This window comes from Sporothrix brasiliensis (genome assembly GCF_000820605.1).
Source record: "Sporothrix brasiliensis 5110 chromosome Unknown Cont15, whole genome shotgun sequence".
Taxonomy (NCBI): Eukaryota; Fungi; Ascomycota; class Sordariomycetes; order Ophiostomatales; family Ophiostomataceae; genus Sporothrix; species Sporothrix brasiliensis.
The window spans coordinates 2,198,891-2,214,976 of NW_024467134.1; the positions used below are offsets into that span (position 1 = coordinate 2,198,891).

General features: G+C 58.6%; 6 protein-coding genes across 6 annotated transcripts; 5 read left to right on the forward strand and 1 right to left on the reverse strand.

Moving 5' to 3' along the window:
* Positions 1-295: 295 nt before the first annotated feature.
* Positions 296-1,561, forward strand: SPBR_05972 (60S ribosomal protein L4, mitochondrial precursor; the record flags this gene model as incomplete). Its single annotated transcript, XM_040764234.1, has 2 exons — positions 296-382; positions 488-1,561. 2 exons carry the CDS (start codon positions 296-298, stop codon positions 1,559-1,561), a joined length of 1,161 nt encoding a protein of 386 aa, XP_040622387.1.
* Positions 1,562-1,980: 419 nt separating this feature from the next.
* On the forward strand, positions 1,981-2,449 carry SPBR_06254 (replication factor A3; the record flags this gene model as incomplete). Its single annotated transcript, XM_040764516.1, has 3 exons — positions 1,981-2,130; positions 2,193-2,295; positions 2,379-2,449. 3 exons carry the CDS (start codon positions 1,981-1,983, stop codon positions 2,447-2,449), a joined length of 324 nt encoding a protein of 107 aa, XP_040622388.1.
* Positions 2,450-3,071: 622 nt separating this feature from the next.
* On the forward strand, positions 3,072-3,360 carry SPBR_09228 (uncharacterized protein; the record flags this gene model as incomplete). The annotated part of the gene is made up of 2 exons (XM_040767354.1): positions 3,072-3,128; positions 3,205-3,360. 2 exons carry the CDS (start codon positions 3,072-3,074, stop codon positions 3,358-3,360), a joined length of 213 nt encoding a protein of 70 aa, XP_040622389.1.
* A 307-nt stretch (positions 3,361-3,667) lies between these two features.
* On the reverse strand, positions 3,668-7,587 carry SPBR_05515 (replication fork protection complex subunit Tof1/Swi1; the record flags this gene model as incomplete). Its single annotated transcript, XM_040763779.1, has 2 exons — positions 3,668-7,408; positions 7,498-7,587. The coding sequence occupies 2 exons, from the start codon at positions 7,585-7,587 to the stop codon at positions 3,668-3,670; spliced, it is 3,831 nt and encodes a 1,276-aa protein (XP_040622390.1).
* Positions 7,588-7,641: 54 nt separating this feature from the next.
* SPBR_05517 (AFG3 family protein) lies at positions 7,642-11,515 on the forward strand (the record flags this gene model as incomplete). Its single annotated transcript, XM_040763781.1, has 4 exons — positions 7,642-7,813; positions 8,134-8,603; positions 8,662-10,678; positions 10,740-11,515. 4 exons carry the CDS (start codon positions 7,642-7,644, stop codon positions 11,513-11,515), a joined length of 3,435 nt encoding a protein of 1,144 aa, XP_040622391.1.
* A 2,428-nt stretch (positions 11,516-13,943) lies between these two features.
* SPBR_05859 (Major Facilitator Superfamily protein) lies at positions 13,944-15,533 on the forward strand (the record flags this gene model as incomplete). The annotated part of the gene is made up of 1 exon (XM_040764122.1): positions 13,944-15,533. One exon carries the CDS (start codon positions 13,944-13,946, stop codon positions 15,531-15,533), a length of 1,590 nt encoding a protein of 529 aa, XP_040622392.1.
* Between the last annotated feature and the right edge of the window lie 553 nt (positions 15,534-16,086).

Below are 16,086 nucleotides of genomic sequence, written 5' to 3' on the forward strand. Positions count from 1 at the left end.
AAGTACAGCGTGCGCACGTGATGTCCATTTATGGTAAGTTCGCTAAATCTGTGGGTTCTGATTGGCTAATGTCGAGCCCGCACCCGGGGACTGTGTCTGTGCGCTAGCGACTGTTTTTTCTCCCATCACGACCTCCAACCAGACATCAATCGAAGCTTCAGTTGTGCCCGTGCCATCATTGCCGTCGTCTGTCCTGCGCCCGCACCGACCCCCATACCCACCACTCTGGGCATTCGACATCACTCTCCTTGGACTGCTACGATCTCACTCGCCTGCTACCGCCTAGCGCCTCACAATGGCTGCACGGCGTGGAGCGCAGAGCCTCTCGGAGGCCTTTTATGGCCTGACGTTGAGCTCCCAGACCGGCCGCAGGGCTCTCGTGGTGCGTACTTCCTGACACCTGTATCGTCTGTTTTGCTTGAAAGCATCCTCCTAACACGTGCACCTCCAGCCTTGCTCCTCCGCTGCCTCCTCACCACCACAACAGCCTCGCGCGTTCTCGACATCACCATCACAAAACAAGCCTTTGGCGACAACACCGCGCTCCGCCTCGCCCGCCGCCTCCTCCTCCGCCTCCTCCTCTTCCTCTCATTCAAAGCGCATGCCGTCCTCGTTTGCGTCCACCGTCCCGCCGGCTGCCACGGCCCCGACCACCGTCCAGAGCATCACCGAGCGTACCGTCCCCGTCACTGTGTTTGCCTTCCCGAGCCTCGAGCCCCGCGCCCTCGAGCTCTGGCCCGCCCAGCACCTGCAGCTGCCCCTGCGCCGCGACCTGCTGCACTTGGCTGTCGTGTACGAGGGCGACAACACGCGCCAGGGCACGGCCTCGTCCAAGACCCGCTGGGACGTCCACGGCTCCCACCGCAAGATGCGCAGGCAAAAGGGATCGGGCATGGCGCGCGTCGGCACGCGCCAGTCGCCTCTGATACGCGGCGGTGGCAAGACCTTTGGCCCCCACCCGCGCGACTTTGGCACCGACCTCAACCGCAAGATGTACGATCGCGCCTGGCGGACCGCGCTGTCCTACCGCTACCGCCGCGGCGAGCTGATTGTGTGCGAGGACGGCCTGGAGCTGCCGCTGCCCGACGCCTTTTTGCGCCTGGCCCAGGCCGGCACGCTCGACCGCTCCCTCGAGGACGGCTTTGTCAAGCGCTATGTCCGCTCCCTCCTGAACGGCGAGATGGGCACGGCGTCCACGCGGTCGACGACGCCGCTGGTCGGCGGCACCAGTGATGTTGTCCCTGGCATTGCGGCAGCGGCCGGCACGGGCATCGGCAGCATCGGCCAGGCATGGGGCCGTCTGGCCGGCCGCACCACGTTCATCACGACCGACCGCCGCCCCAACCTGTTCACCAGCCTCGAGACCGCCGGCGAGGACGGCCGCGCGCTGGCCGTCGCCGACGTCGACGTCAAGGACCTGCTGGAGACGGGCCGCATTGTCGTCGAGCGCGCCGCGCTGCACGAGATGATTGATGCGCACCAGAGCGATCTGGTCAGCCGCATCTACATCCAGGGCGCAAAACCGAGCGGTCTGGCTACAGGTCAGACAGTCATTGGTTGAGTAGTTGAGGCGGACGATGAAAAAAAAGTACGAAAACAAAATTACCATGTACGAGTACGACTAGGACAGGATTCAAATTTAGTAAAGCATTTCCGTATTTTTGGAGCAAGTTACATATGCATATTCTTCAGAAGACTAGAAATCAATCCGCAACTTGTCGTGATACACCCAGTTTGGCCAACAGCCTTCCTATGTGGGCCTAATTGTTTCTCACACGTGATGCATCACGTGGTTTTAATTGAGAACGCGTCTTTCTACTGTAACGCGTCAAGCTCATCTGCCCCTCCAAACATTCCCAGCGACATCATCACTTCACAGCCCGCGTTCCGCACCGACGATACCGCTCCTTTGCTGGCATCCATCTTCGTTCTCCATAAACTCTCCCACGCGCCTTCTTCGCCCCACCACCCTTGCCCAAGATGGCCTCCATGGAAACGCCGAGGGTCTCGTGCTCGTACCTCAACAGCTACGTCAACCGCAACGTCCTTATTGTCGGCAAGGTGGTCCAGCTGCGCGGCGAGAGTGCTATTCTCGACGCCGATGGCCATATTACCGTCAACCTGAACCGGGTGCGTATGCAAGCGATCGATGGTGTGGCAGGAGCAAGTTCACCTACTAAATCCCTCCTTAGGAATCACATCTCGTTGGCGGCAATGCTGCTCAGATTGTCGGCAAGGTCATGCCTGACCTGTCGGTCAAGGTGCTGAGTGCACAAGATTTGGGCGTGGATGTCGGTACGTGCAGTGGCGATGTCTGCCGATCAGTATTCATGATTCACAATTGGATTGTCTGCTGACTTTCGCGATTATAATTATAGACCTCGATCTAGCGCAAAAGGTTGTCGAGATATCACAGGAGAACAAGGCCATTTTCGGCGGCGCCGCATGAGATGTCGACTGAGACATGGTGTTGAGACAAATGCCAACTCATACTGGATGACAACATGATACCTTGACCATATGGGAATGTGATGATGTGAATGTAAAACCATTAATTATTAAGCGCTTCGCAATAGGAGGGGTATTCATTACTTCATATATTTTGTGCTGCCGGTGACGACGTCGGAATGACGCTTTAAATGAGCTGTTTGTCGGATAACATGTATAGTGACAAAGGTGCATTGTGCGCAATATCACGGACTGCGTTTCCTAACACTTCTGCTGCCTCACGCTTAAATCTCACGGAGTCAATCATCATGAAACAGTTGATGGTAATGTGAAGCATTGCCTCTTACTCACGATAGACACCCGCCATTGACACTGCCGTTTCTTACCTCACGATTACTACGACAATGCACATTCACTACAGTCTGCCTCGTGTGCTACTTATTCACTACCTCCGATTCGTGTCTCACTTTTCTCAGAAACGACTATAAATGTCGGGCCCAGCCCGCTCCTCACCTCGACGATTTGGACTCGAAACCACAGATCAAACAACCAACACAACCAGACTATTTCCAGCTACAAACGGAATTACCCAAGCAACACCACCGCCAACAACAACCATCACAATGGCTCCCCCTAATCAAATGACCAGCGGTGACTCGTCGCGCATCCAGTCGAGCCAGGTCAGTCGAAAACCGTGTCCTTGGCATGTCTGTGTGCATCCAGTTTGTTGCTGACGATTCTTCTGCTTGTGAATAGGCCCGCAGTGGAAAGGACATGTCCTCGGGTGGATTTGCCGCGCGCGCCCAGTCTGCTGCGGCAACCAACACGAACAACGCCAATGCCGCAAACAGCGGCGGCAACATGGGCTCCACGGGCACCAAGGGCAGCGGCGCTGGCTCTGGCAAGAAGTAGATGGTCTGCCCATAAAGGCATGACCTTCCGGGGGGGAGACGTCGGAGCAACGCAAGGAGCACGGGGCGGAAACAAGGAGACTAAGAGAAGAGAGGCAGGAGACAGCAATGGATCGTGATTGGATTTCATTCTTTCTCACAGTCTATAAGAGTGAAAAATTACCATAAAATTTGACTAGCCGTGCCCAAACAGTGACCATTGATATATGCCAAACAGCGCGTCGCCATGAGAAAACAAACCAAGAACAAAACATACCCACATAGAGCCGCCACAGGTCATAACCCTTTCATGATATACGTGTCCCTCTCTACTCGTCATCACTGTCTGCAAGAAAGCCCGACTTGGCCCGCGCCGTCCGTTTCTTGCTGGCGACCGGAACATCGTCGTCAGCATCATCGTCCACGTTGTTCGCCCCATCGGCGTTGGTGTTGCCGTTGAGCTGGATCTGTCCGCCCGTCTTTTCAGACAAGACGGCAGGTGATGATACGTCCACGTCCATGGCGTCACCACTTTGACTGGCCACTGGGATTGGATTCTCGACTGCCGCCTGCTTCTTGTTGTCATCCTCATCCTCCTCGTCACTGCTGTCAACGAAGCCGGCATGCGGTCGTCTCCTTGGCGGCGCCTTCTTCTTGACGACGACCTCACCGGCATCGCCGTCAGCATCGTCCGTGCCCGACGCCACCTCGCTCGACTTTCTCCGCTTACGGCTTCGCCGGCCTGATGCTAGCAGGTCTTGCGAGGAGGCAAGGTCCAGGTCGCTGCTGTCATGGAGGTCATCGTCATCGGACAGCACGGTCGACGTGCGCTTGGCTTTGGTCGGCTTGCTCGGTGTGGTGGCCAAAGCATCGCTGTCGTCGCCCTTGCTCGACAGCAGACTCTGCTGCACAGCACGGTGGATCCGCTTCCTTGTCGCCTCCTCGCGCGCAAAGAACTCGCGGTCCTTCTCGTCGTCCGTCTCATCGTCGCTCGCGTGCACATACACGTCGCTCTTGATGCGCCGCGCCTTTTCGAGCTCCTTGGCTCGCCGCAGCCGCGCCCTCGCATCGAGTTCTTCTTCCGTCGGGCCCTCGAGCTCGTTGCCGTCCTCGTCCGTCTTTTTGCGGCGCCGCCGGATGGTTCTCCTTTTGCGGCCGCCATCCAGGCCGTCTTCGACGATGTTACGGGCCGTCGGACCGCCGGCCGGGAACAGCATCTCGTCGTCAATCCTGCCGTCCTCGTCGTCGCCGTCGTCGTCGTACACCGCCTTCTTGCGGGGCGCCGTCTTGCGCTTCAGCTGGTCCTCGGCCGACTGGTTGTTGTCAAAGGTCGGCGGGTCAAACTCGGCCCGGTTGATAAACTCGAGCGACTCCTCAAGCTCGCCGGCGGTGACGTGCGACGCGAAGATCCACGTCGAGTCAGGCGTCTCGTCGATCGAGGGCGCCAGGCGTTCCATGCCCACCAGCTGCATCAGGAGACGCAGATGCGAGTTCTTGAACATGGCCTTCTTGCAAGCGTCGTCGCTGGGTCGAATGCTAATGGTGGGGGCGTCACGCCTGACAACGGAAGCCGTAGAGGGTGTGTCGAGTGGGGTGGACTCGTCGCCGTCTGCTGCTGTGGCTGTCTCCGCCGCAGCGGCAGCAGTCGCGGCAGTCTCAGTCGCCTTCCACGCCCGCCGCTCGGCTGCGGCCATGCCAACCTGGTTCTTGATCCAGGTGAGCAGATCGTGGTGGTTTTTGTCCAAGAGAACGCCCACCAAGATGGCAATCTGGCGGTCCTTGTCCAGCTCCTCACGGAACTCGAGCAGCCCGCCAGGCTTCGGCGCGGACGACGACACCGTCTGTTTCTCGTAACCGTACTCGAGGAAGTGTGCCGTCCCAGCCGTCTTCGAGAACAGCATCTCAATGATCAACACGGGCCGCTCCTCAATCTTCTTGAAGCACTTGCGCAGAATCTGCCTCGAGAGCTCCTCCCAGTCACGGTACATGGCGTTCTGCCGGTCGAGAGGCTCGGGTCCCTTGATCATGTTGAAGAGCAGCCGAACAATGTCCACGCGGAAGAGCATGACGCTCATCTCCTGCTTGAAAGCCACGCGGTAGAAGAAGCGGTGCGCGCGCTTGAGCTGGGCGTCGCTGAGATCTCGGTAGTTGTGGAGGAGCTTGACAAATGTGTTGATGACGCCCTGCACCGCAAAGCGGGCGGAAAAGCGCTTGAAGTCAAAGTTGCGCTCTGTGCTTGTTTTTTGGGCGGCTGCCTCGTCGTCGGCGGACTCGTCATCGTCGTCATTCTGTGTGTCGGGGGCCAAGTGCTCGGCGTCACCGCCGTCCCCTGCAGCATCGCCAATGGCAGCCCGTGTGCTCGCCGCCGCCTTGGCTGCCTTCTTCTTTGTCCGGGTTCGCCGACGCGAGCGGACCTGGAGGTCTACGTTCTGCTTCGAATAGGCTTCGAGTATGCGCAAGTAGGTGTGCGCAAGTTCTGTACAGGCGTCGAGGTACTCGTAGCCCTGGTCCTTGAAGTTCTTGACAATGTTGGTGACGGCGTCGTGGGTCGTTTCTTCGTAAAAGAGACGGCTCAAAATGTTCTCGGCAATCTCCTCGTCGTCTTCGCTCTTGGACTCAGACATGTCTTGCACGGTCAGAAGAATCTGCGTGAAACAGCGCATCACCACCGTCAACTCGGGCCAGTCCTTGTCGTTGTTCGACCGGTCGAGGGCGCGCCCCAGGAAAATGAACATTTCTTGGTTCAGCACGCCGGCCACGAGGTTAAAGCTGCTGACCTCGTCCGTAGGAGGTTGAGTTGGATGGGCTTTCTCTTGGCCCCGCTGTGCCGTCTGGGCCGTTTGTGCCTTTTGCGCCTTTTGCGCCTTTTGCGCCTTTTGCGCCTTTTGCCGCATGCGCTCGGCCTCGAGGAACCACGACACCAGGTAGAAGAACTGAGCGCGGTGGTGGTGCTGGACGTGCGGGGCCTCACGGTCAATCGACTTGCGAATGTGCTGAAACAACGGGTTGAAGCCGGCGTCCAGAAACTCCTCGACAAACTTGCGCAGCTGAGCGTTGGCGCGCGCGTTGAGGGACACGGGCGCGCCAAGGCCGACGAGCTCCTGCTTCTCGTCGCGCTTGCGGCCTCGGCGGGGCGGCCGAAACTTCTTGCTGTTGTCCATTTTGCGTTCGCGGGCGGCAGAGCCCATCAGCGCGTCCTGGCCCGACAGCGTCGACATCTTGCCCTCGCCGCGGTCGACCCAGACCATGGTGCCGAAGCGGCTGTGGCGCGTGGGGCCGTTCTTGTTGAAGGCGTGCAGCATGGCCGTCTCCTTCTGCATCATGTCGGTCAGCTCGGAGGCCTTGGTGTGGTTGAGCTGCGTCGCGTCCATAAACAGCTTGGCGGTGTCGACGCGCTTGACGAGGTGGAAGATGACCTCCATGACGGTCGTGTCCTCTGTGCGGAAATCCTCGCCCATGTTGGAGGCCACGGTCAGCAGCACCAGAAAGATGTCCTGGTACGAAAAGGCGTCAATGGTGGTGGACCGCGAGATCTGTGACTCGTCGCCGTCATACTGGACGCCGGGCGGCGGCTCGATCATGGCGACATTGCGCAGGAAGAACAGAACCAGCTTGATCACGCCCTGGTCGCGCAACGAGCGGTCGCCGAGGGGGACAGCCATGGACGGCAGGGCCGCACGCACGGCCGTGTGCAGGATCTGGGCGCCGTCGTAGTTGACAATGGCGCGCTTGTAGGCCAGCTGGGCCAGCTGCAGCACGGGCAGGTGGCGGTGGTGGTTGACGGTCATGGTCTCGGGGTCCTTTTCGAGCGGCCAGGTCAACGGCGTGAGGATCTCGTAGCAGGCGAGGGCGACACGGGCACGGAAGCGCTGCAGGTTGGCGTTCTCGTGCCATGTGGCCAGAATGGCGAGCAGGTCGCCGCCGACCAGGTTCGTCTCGGCTAGGCAGCGGGCCACGTCCATGCGGTTGAGTTTCTGGTCGTAGAAGCGGATCCATTTCTTGATGTCGCGCAGGACGTCGAGGGCGTCGTCGCCCAGCTGGTACGTGCCATCTTCGTCGAAGCCGCCGAGCTGCCGCGTTGGTGAGAATGTTAGACCAATGACTGCCACAGGCTCCTGTCCGCCGGTGCCGCACACGCCCCCGCCCTCATCAAACATACCGCAGACACAAGACTCGTGATATGTGCTCGAACTTCGGGATGGACGACGTCCACCGGCTCCATGGTCTCGTTTGCTGCCGTGGCGTCCATTGTCGCCGAAGTGAAGAGAACCGCTTAGAGTCGGCGTCGGCTCTCAATGCTCGAATGGTCCGGCAACAGGGCGCAGGATCGTGGTTGTTGGCGGTGGTGATGCTGTTTGTGCGCTTCAATGGCACGAAGTACACAAAAAACAGCCACTTAATGCGCTTTACGCGGGCAGACGCGTCTGGCGCGTCGCTGCCACAAGGCCGTGAATTGTGGGGCTCCACTGTGTTGGGTGCGTCACCACACGTGCCATGCCATGTGACTTTTTGATGTTAGTCAGCAACGATCGGTGGGGCAGTGGCGGCCACCCAATGGCTCATAATCGTAATTTTTCCCACAGCCTAGAATCGATCACCACCACCACCTTGCCAGCATCCTCAGCCCACGACCCCAAGCAATCCCGGGCGAGCGACACACGCACAACACATCCGCGCCTCCCCTCACGCCTGACGTGACCGACAAGGCAGACACGGCGCGCTGCACGCCCGCACCCAATTGACCAGCAGCGTGAGCAGTCGCTCCGCTGAGCATTTTCGAGATTTCGGAGCCCAGCTTTCTTTCGGCTTCTGTTCCCTTCGAAAATCACGAGACCGTTTTCTCCGCCAAGGTCCGCGCCCGGCAACGCCACCTTTGGTTCGCTCAACACACCCGCATCCGGACTCCGACGCATCCTCGACACCGTCGACACCGTCGACACCGTCATCCATGCCCCTGTAGGCGAGCCGGTGCTTCCTGTGCTTCCGAATCCCCTCATCTTTTCTGTCGTCCGCCGCGGCTTCACGTCCTCATCTGCCTGTTCAGTCACAGGCAACAATGAGCAGCACGACACTGCTCCGGCTGCGGCCCTCGCCGTCGGCCTCATCGGCCACGACTGCAGCAACGCGGCTGGCGCTGGCACGTCGTTCGCCGAGCAGACAGCAGACGGCGTTTGTCCGGCTGCATTCATCCGCTCCGTCTCCCTCGTCCTCCTCCCCCCTTCGCCGGCTGGCGTCGGCCGCTGCCTCTGCCGCACCCAAGCCCCGGTGCATGCTCGCCTCTACACCGTTACGAGCTACGCTGTCTCCCAGCGCTGCCACACAGTCCGCGCTGCAGCAGTCGCTGCGATTCTACTCGGCCGGACCGACCCCGCCGCCGTCCAATGGCCGTCGGAAGAGAAAATCCGACAAGGAAGGGGAGTCGGCTGTGCCGAAGAGCGAGGAGAACAACGCGCCCACCGAGCAGGAGAAGCTCGCCGAGCAGGCTGACCGTCTCGAGGATGGTGGCAAGCTCGGCAGCGAACAGTCGCCCCAGGACAACCAGCAGCAGACGCAGCAGCCCCAGCAGTCGCAGACAGACGCCGAAGCATCGTCCGACAAGACCAGCCAACCGCCTGTGGAGGAGCGGCCCCTGCCGCCGAACTGGGTCCGCCTGAACGACGAGGAACTGGCCATCCTGTCGCGCATCCTGTCTTTTTCGCCGCCGTCGCGCCGCGACAGCATGCTCGAGGTCATTGAGGGTGTGCGTCGCTACGGTGCGCCCGTCGAGCTGCGTGAGCTGATTGCCAAGCAAAAAGCCGGCGGCCTCAGCCTGGCCGACGGCATGAAGGTCGTCAAGGTGGCGTTCAACATGGCCAAGCAGTTCTCGGACGACGAGGCCGGCATGCACTCCGCCAACCGCCCACCCAGCGACCCGGCCAACAAGGACAGCCAAAACGACCAGCACAATCAGCACGGCATGTTCAACTCCAACGACCCGCAGCAGCCCGGCTCGCACCAGCCGGGTGCGTCTGGTCAGCCGAACCTGAACAACGACGGTGGCAACAACAACAGCAACAACAACAACCAACAAGGCCAACACGGCCAGCAACAGGGCGGCAACAAGGGCGGCGACGGCAAAAAGGGCGGCCCCAAAAGTATATTCGAGGGCAACGACTGGGTCGGCTGGGCGCTCGGAGCGGCCATCTTCTACCCAATCTACTCCATCCTGTTCCCCGGCGGCCAGACGACCGAAATCACGTGGCAGGAGCTGCGGCGCAACTTTCTTGACCGCGGCCTTGTCGAGCGGCTGACGGTCACGGGCAAGCGCGTCCTTGTCGAGCTGAACCGCGAGGCCACGCAGTCCGCCTACCCCGACTCGGCCGCCGCCAACCCGTGGCAGCAGTACTACTTCTCCATCGGCTCGGTCGACAGCTTCGAGCGCCGCCTCGAAGAGGCCCAGGACGAGCTGCAGATCCCACCGTCCGAGCGCCTCCCCGTGAGCTACGCCTCAGAGGGCATGCTCGGCAGTCTGCTGATGGGCTTCGGTCCGTCGATCCTGCTGATCGGCCTCATGTACTGGTTGACGCGGCGCGGCGCCGGCGGCATGGGCGGCTCCAGCGGCATCTTTGGCTACGGCAAGAGCAAGGCCAAGCGCTTCAACCACGAGTCGGCCGTCAAGGTCAAGTTCTCGGACGTGGCCGGCATGGACGAGGCCAAGGTCGAGATCATGGAGTTTGTCAGCTTCCTCAAGCAGCCCGAGCGCTTCCAGCGCCTGGGCGCCAAGATTCCGCGCGGTGCCATCCTGGCCGGTCCGCCCGGTACTGGCAAGACGCTGCTGGCCAAGGCCACGGCCGGCGAGTCGGGCGTGCCCTTCTTCAGTGTGAGCGGTTCCGAGTTTGTGGAGATGTTTGTCGGCGTCGGTGCGTCGCGTGTGCGCGACCTGTTTGCCACGGCACGCAAGAGCGCGCCCTGCATTGTCTTCATCGACGAGATCGACGCCATTGGACGCTCGCGCGGCGACGGCAAGTTCAGCTCGGGCGGCAACGACGAGCGCGAGGCCACGCTCAACCAGATCCTGACGGAGATGGACGGTTTCAACACGTCGGAGCAGGTGGTCGTGCTGGCCGGCACGAACCGCCCCGACATCCTGGACAAGGCGCTCATGCGCCCCGGCCGCTTCGACCGTCACATCAACATTGACCGCCCCACGATGTCGGGCCGCCAGGACATCTTCCGTGTCTACCTGGCCAAGATTGTTACCAAGGAGGACATTGACTACCTGGTCGGCCGTCTGGCCGCGCTGACGCCGGGCTTTGCCGGTGCCGACATTGCCAACGCCGTGAACGAAGCTGCTCTCGTTGGTGAGTCTGTTTGTGTACTTTGTTGATCTTGTTTTCCCTTACTGACCATTCCACGCTTTAGCCGCCCGTGCCAATGCCGAGACGGTCGAGATGAAGCACTTTGAGCAGGCCATTGAGCGCGTCGTCGGTGGTCTCGAACGCAAGTCGCTGGTGCTCAACCCCCAAGAGAAGCGCACCGTCGCGTACCACGAGGCCGGCCACGCCATCTGCGGCTGGTACTTTGAGTATGCCGACCCGCTGCTCAAGGTCTCCATCATCCCCCGCGGCCAGGGCGCGCTGGGCTACGCGCAGTACCTGCCCGTCGGCGACGCCTACCTGATGAACGTCAAGCAGCTCATGGACCGCATGGCCATGACGCTCGGCGGCCGCATCTCGGAGGAGCTGCACTTTGACACGGTGACGACGGGCGCCAGCGACGACTTCAAAAAGGTCACGCGCATGGCCACGACCATGGTGACCGAGTGGGGCATGTCCGACAAGGTCGGCCCGCTGCACTTCCGCCAGGACGACCAGAACCAGTTCCAGAAGCCGTTTGCCGAGTCGACGGCGCAGACGATCGACGCCGAGGTGCGCCGCATCGTCGACGCCGCCTACAAGCAGTGCAAGGACCTGCTGACGGCCCGCAAGGCCGAAATTGGCCTCGTCGCCGAGGAGCTGCTGCGCAAGGAGATGCTGACGCGCGACGACCTCGTGCGCCTGCTGGGCCCGCGGCCGTTCCCCGACAAGGACGAGTTCTCAAAGTACTTTAACAACGACGCGCCGCCACCATTCCCGCCCTCCAACACCGACACAGATCTGGGCCCGGCCCCGGCCCCGGCCCCCGCGTTCAAGGGGTAGTCGGTCGTCGGCTGTCTTTGGATCCCTGTTTCATTGTGTTTGTTTCTGTCCTCCTTTTTGGTCATTTCTGTGTTAAAAAATCCCCATTCCTCTCTCCCTTTGTCTAAACTAAAACATACGGCATGCATACTGGGCCATGATCTCTTGATGGTTTTTTGTGTTGGACTTTTCATTCGGAGGTGGAGGCGTTTTCTTTGTTTTGCCATTGTTTTTTATGTTTTCTTATTTTTCTTATTTTTCGTCTTAAAAGCCACATCACAAAAAATAAGAAAATCACTTCCATCGGCATGACGGCAACGAGAGGAACGAGAGCATTGCAGCGCTTGTGTGTCTGGGTCGGTCGGGCAATGGGAAACGAATCCATGGACGAGAAGCACCCTACTCTATTCTTTTTTTGTTCCTGTTTAATTTCCCGCTCTTCTTCCTATTTTGGGCTTTCTGCTTCGTGTTTCTAATTTTAGATGGACAAAGCCAGATGGAAAGAAGACCTCTAATCAAGGACTTGGGGCAGTCGCCGGAAGCAAGACTGTAAATATGTACAATACGATATATACACTTCCAACGGTAAATAATGGTGCACTTCTGGTGTCCGTGAAACGACGACGTGTGCAACAAGCAATCTGTTGATAACGCATCACCACTGAGAGCGTCTCAATAATTATGTGCAAATGTGCCTTCAGCCTCACGTGTGAGTTTTGATAATTTGTCGTTCGGGTTTGAAAGGAAAGCGTTTGGCATGCAGCCGGGTTTTCTTTTTTTTTTTTTTTTTTTTTTTTTTTTTTTTTTTTCTTTTCTCCCCCATGACAACTCCAGCCGATTTCCGCCACATCCGTCAAAATAAGTCCCGCGTCTGTGCCGCTCACATGCATGTCACACTGCGTCTGGGCCAGGAAGGAGGTTGATCGCTGTTCCAATCACCATCTGCCGGCTGCTTTTGTCAGATAAAGGGATCGCCAAGTGAGGAGTATGTTGTAGCGAGCCAGTTTTCTCGGGGCCCCCATTCCCCCATTCCCCCTCCTCTTCTCTGACCACCCTGCCACCCTGCCACCGTGCCTTTCTCCGCACTTCTTACCTGCAGCTCCGTTGTCCCGCCTGGCTAGCCAAAATCGGGCAAAGCCACAACAGTAACTTACACCTGCTCGAGGATCCAGCCTTCCGCCAAAACATGCGCTGCTACCATAACAGGATATGGGGCAGGGGACTGTGTAAATGGTGACAGCAACGGTCGACTAGCCTCAACATCCCAACACTGCAAAGTCTTGTTGTTCCTCTTCCCCTCATTTGGCGAGCCGACCGCCCCTCGTGGGTTCGGGGTGACTAGCAGGGAATAATATGCCGACGAGAAATACCGGGGATGGCGAGGGGGTAAGTGGAGATGCCATGGTAGCAAGACGGAGCCTGAGACGGAGAACGGAGTAGCAGCTAAGAACGAGTTATGAAGCAACAGCCGCATAAGGAAAGAAAACAAAACGTGTGGAATTATGAATTAGAAAACCAAAGTAGCGCAGGCGAAATAAACAAAATAAGGAAAACAGAAGTAAAGACGGACAGAAAGAAAAGAACCGAGAAAGGTAAAAAAGAAAAAAAGAATGGAAGAAAAACAGAAAAGAAAAACAGAAAAGAAAGGAAAAAAAAGAGCAAAAAGAGGAAGGTCGAGCCCCTTCTGTTTCTCGCGTCCTCCATTTCTGGTTCAATGCAACAATGACCCATTCGCAAGCCCATATTTGGCAGGTATCGACAGAGAGCACGGTGCAACCTGCCCGTCTTCTTCGGCCCTGTTGGTTTTGCTGTCGTAGTATTGACGGCCGTTCCAGGAAACTGCCTCCAACTGCGGTGCGAGGATGGTGTCCATGATCGTCCGCCTGCCTGAGCTTCACCCGCTTCCACCTCCTCACTTGGCACACTGCTATTCTCTTGTCCCTCCACTTTCTTTTCTCCGGGTCCTATGATCGTCTCCGCATGCCGCAAGGACCGTGTGTGTCCTTGTCTACCAACTTTGTCGCTTGTTGTCCTTCCTATTCCGGGACTGACAAGACGGTTGCTGGTCGTGGAGTTGGGTCGCCGGGGCGTAAACTGGGGGGCGGGTGCCGTTGTGCCCCCTTCGTGCCTCCATCATGTAGAGTCGTGACTGGCCTGTGACTCTCAAATTAACACACAACGCATATTGTCGTGTGCGGTCCTTTCGCGGCATATCGCTTCCTGCGACCCACGCCGCGCCTCCCAGAGTCCCCCCTCACTTCATTCCTGCCCGTCAAAGCATATAGCCAAGCTTTTCGGCTGTCTTTCCGAGATTTTGTTTTTGGTCTGGGTTCCACCTGTTGTCATCTCGCAACTCTTTTTTGTTCTGTCCAAGACGCTCATCTTTCAAGAATCCTCACCCTCATTCCTCCAACTCACCAGACAGAACTTACCACCAGCGACCGACACAATGGCTGACAACAACACCGCTCGGGATGTTGAGAACGTCGATGCGGACAACGATCATGACCACGGCCATGACCCCATCGACGAAAAGTCGGCAGCCGAAGCCGTCAGGGCTGCCGGTGGACTCCGCACTGTGGACGCCGGCCTTGGTGCCGACCAGGTCGTGCTCGCCCTCGACAAGGAGCGCGAGGCACGCATCCTCCGCAAGATCGACTGGCACCTCGTGCCGCTGCTGTCCTTCCTCTACCTCATCGGCTATGTCGACCGCAGCAACATTGGCAACGCCAAGATCGCCGGCATGGCGGACGACCTCAAGCTGCAGGGCCTCATGTACAACACGGCGTTGACGCTCTTCTTTGTGCCGTACGGGCTGTTTGAGGTGCCGAGCAACATTGTCCTCAAACTCATCCGGCCGTCGATTTGGATCTCGGTGTTGCTGTTCTGCTGGGGCCTCGTCATGACGCTCATGGGCATCGTCAAGAGCGCTCAGGGCCTCTATGCGGCCCGCTTCTTTTTGGGCTTTGCCGAGGCCGGCTTCTTCCCTGCGTCGACCTTCTTGCTGACCATCTGGTACAAGCGGTACGAGGTCCAGACCCGCATGGCCGTCTTCTATGCCGCCGCTTCGCTTGCCGGCGCCTTTAGCGGTCTGCTGGCCTTTGCCATCCAGCACATGAAGGGCATTGCCGGGCTGGACGGCTGGAACTGGATTTTCATCTTGGAGGGCATCGTCCCCGTGATCATGTCATTTGTCGTTTGGAAGATCCTGCCCGACAGCCCCGAAACGGCCAAATTCCTGACCAACGAGGAGAAGGAGTTCATCATCAACCGCCTGGCGCTCGAGACCGGCACCGGCCGCGGCCGTGTCACCAACTCCGACCCCATCCGCTGGCACCACGTCGTCGAAGGCTTTTCTGATTGGCGCATCTGGTGCGGCGTCATCTGCTTCTGGGCCTGCACCATTGGCACGTACGGCTTCTCCTCCACAGCTCCCACCATTATCCTCCAGTTGGGCTACGAGAGCGCCAACGCCCAGCTCATGACCGTGCCCATCTATGTCTTTGCTCTGGTGTTGGTCATCCTCTTCGCCTGGGCCAGCGACCGCGTGCAGCAGCGCACGCCCTTTATCATGGCCGGCTTCGCTCTCGCGAGTGTCGGCCTCATCGCCGAGCTTGCCATTCCCCACCCACGCATGACCGGCGTCTCGTACTTTTTCTTGTACCTCATCGCCGGCGGCCTGTTCTCGCCCTTCATGTGTGTCGTCTGCCTCATCGGCAACAACTTGGCGCCCAGCAGCAAGCGTGCCGTCGGCCTGGCCGTCTTGATTTCCGTCGGCAATCTCGGCGGCATCTGCGGCAGCAACATCTTCTTGTCCAAGCAGGCGCCTCGCTACCAGGCCGGCTACGGCACCTGCCTGGGCATCTGCTTGGCCGGTATCATCGCTGCGTATGTGTTGCGGGTCGCCTATGCCCGCGAGAACGCCCGCCGTGATGCCATCGTTGAGGGTCAAACGGAGGAGCAAATTAACGCACAGTACACCGAGCAGCAACTGCTGGATCTGGGCGACCAGAATGTGTACTTCCGGTACACTCTGTAGGTGGGAGATGTAGCGAGGCTCCAGGAAACGGTCTGGTTAGGTCAAGGAGGACGGAATCGATCCGGAATGGACGAAGAATTGGTCAAGAGAACGGTCGAAGGGAGCATCACAACAGGTTCGACACATTGGAGGAAGGGCTGGCAATATGCTCAAGGGTGATCTGACGATGGGCCATGATGGCGAACATGTGAAAGGTCGGTCGTCAAAGGGGATGCATTGATAAGATAGTGCCGGAATACAAAGTTCTTCTGTTTATGTGGCTATTCGTAAAGAGTCTCGAGGATCAGAAGATGCAAATTTTGCATTGGGGAATACAGGCCAATAATGCTACGAAAAAGTTCTGGAAGAAGGGTTATTGCTCCTTCCAATTCCTGCACTCCCTCCTTCTTCAATTGGTAGTCTAGAAAATGAACGCATGACGAGGGAAGGAACGAATGAGATTTTGATTTTTGTCTCGGACACCGATTCCCATGCAATTGTGCGAACAAACGATACCGAGAGATGCCGGCAGAAACATAATTCAGACGTACGAAGTATGTCGTACATGCCAGAC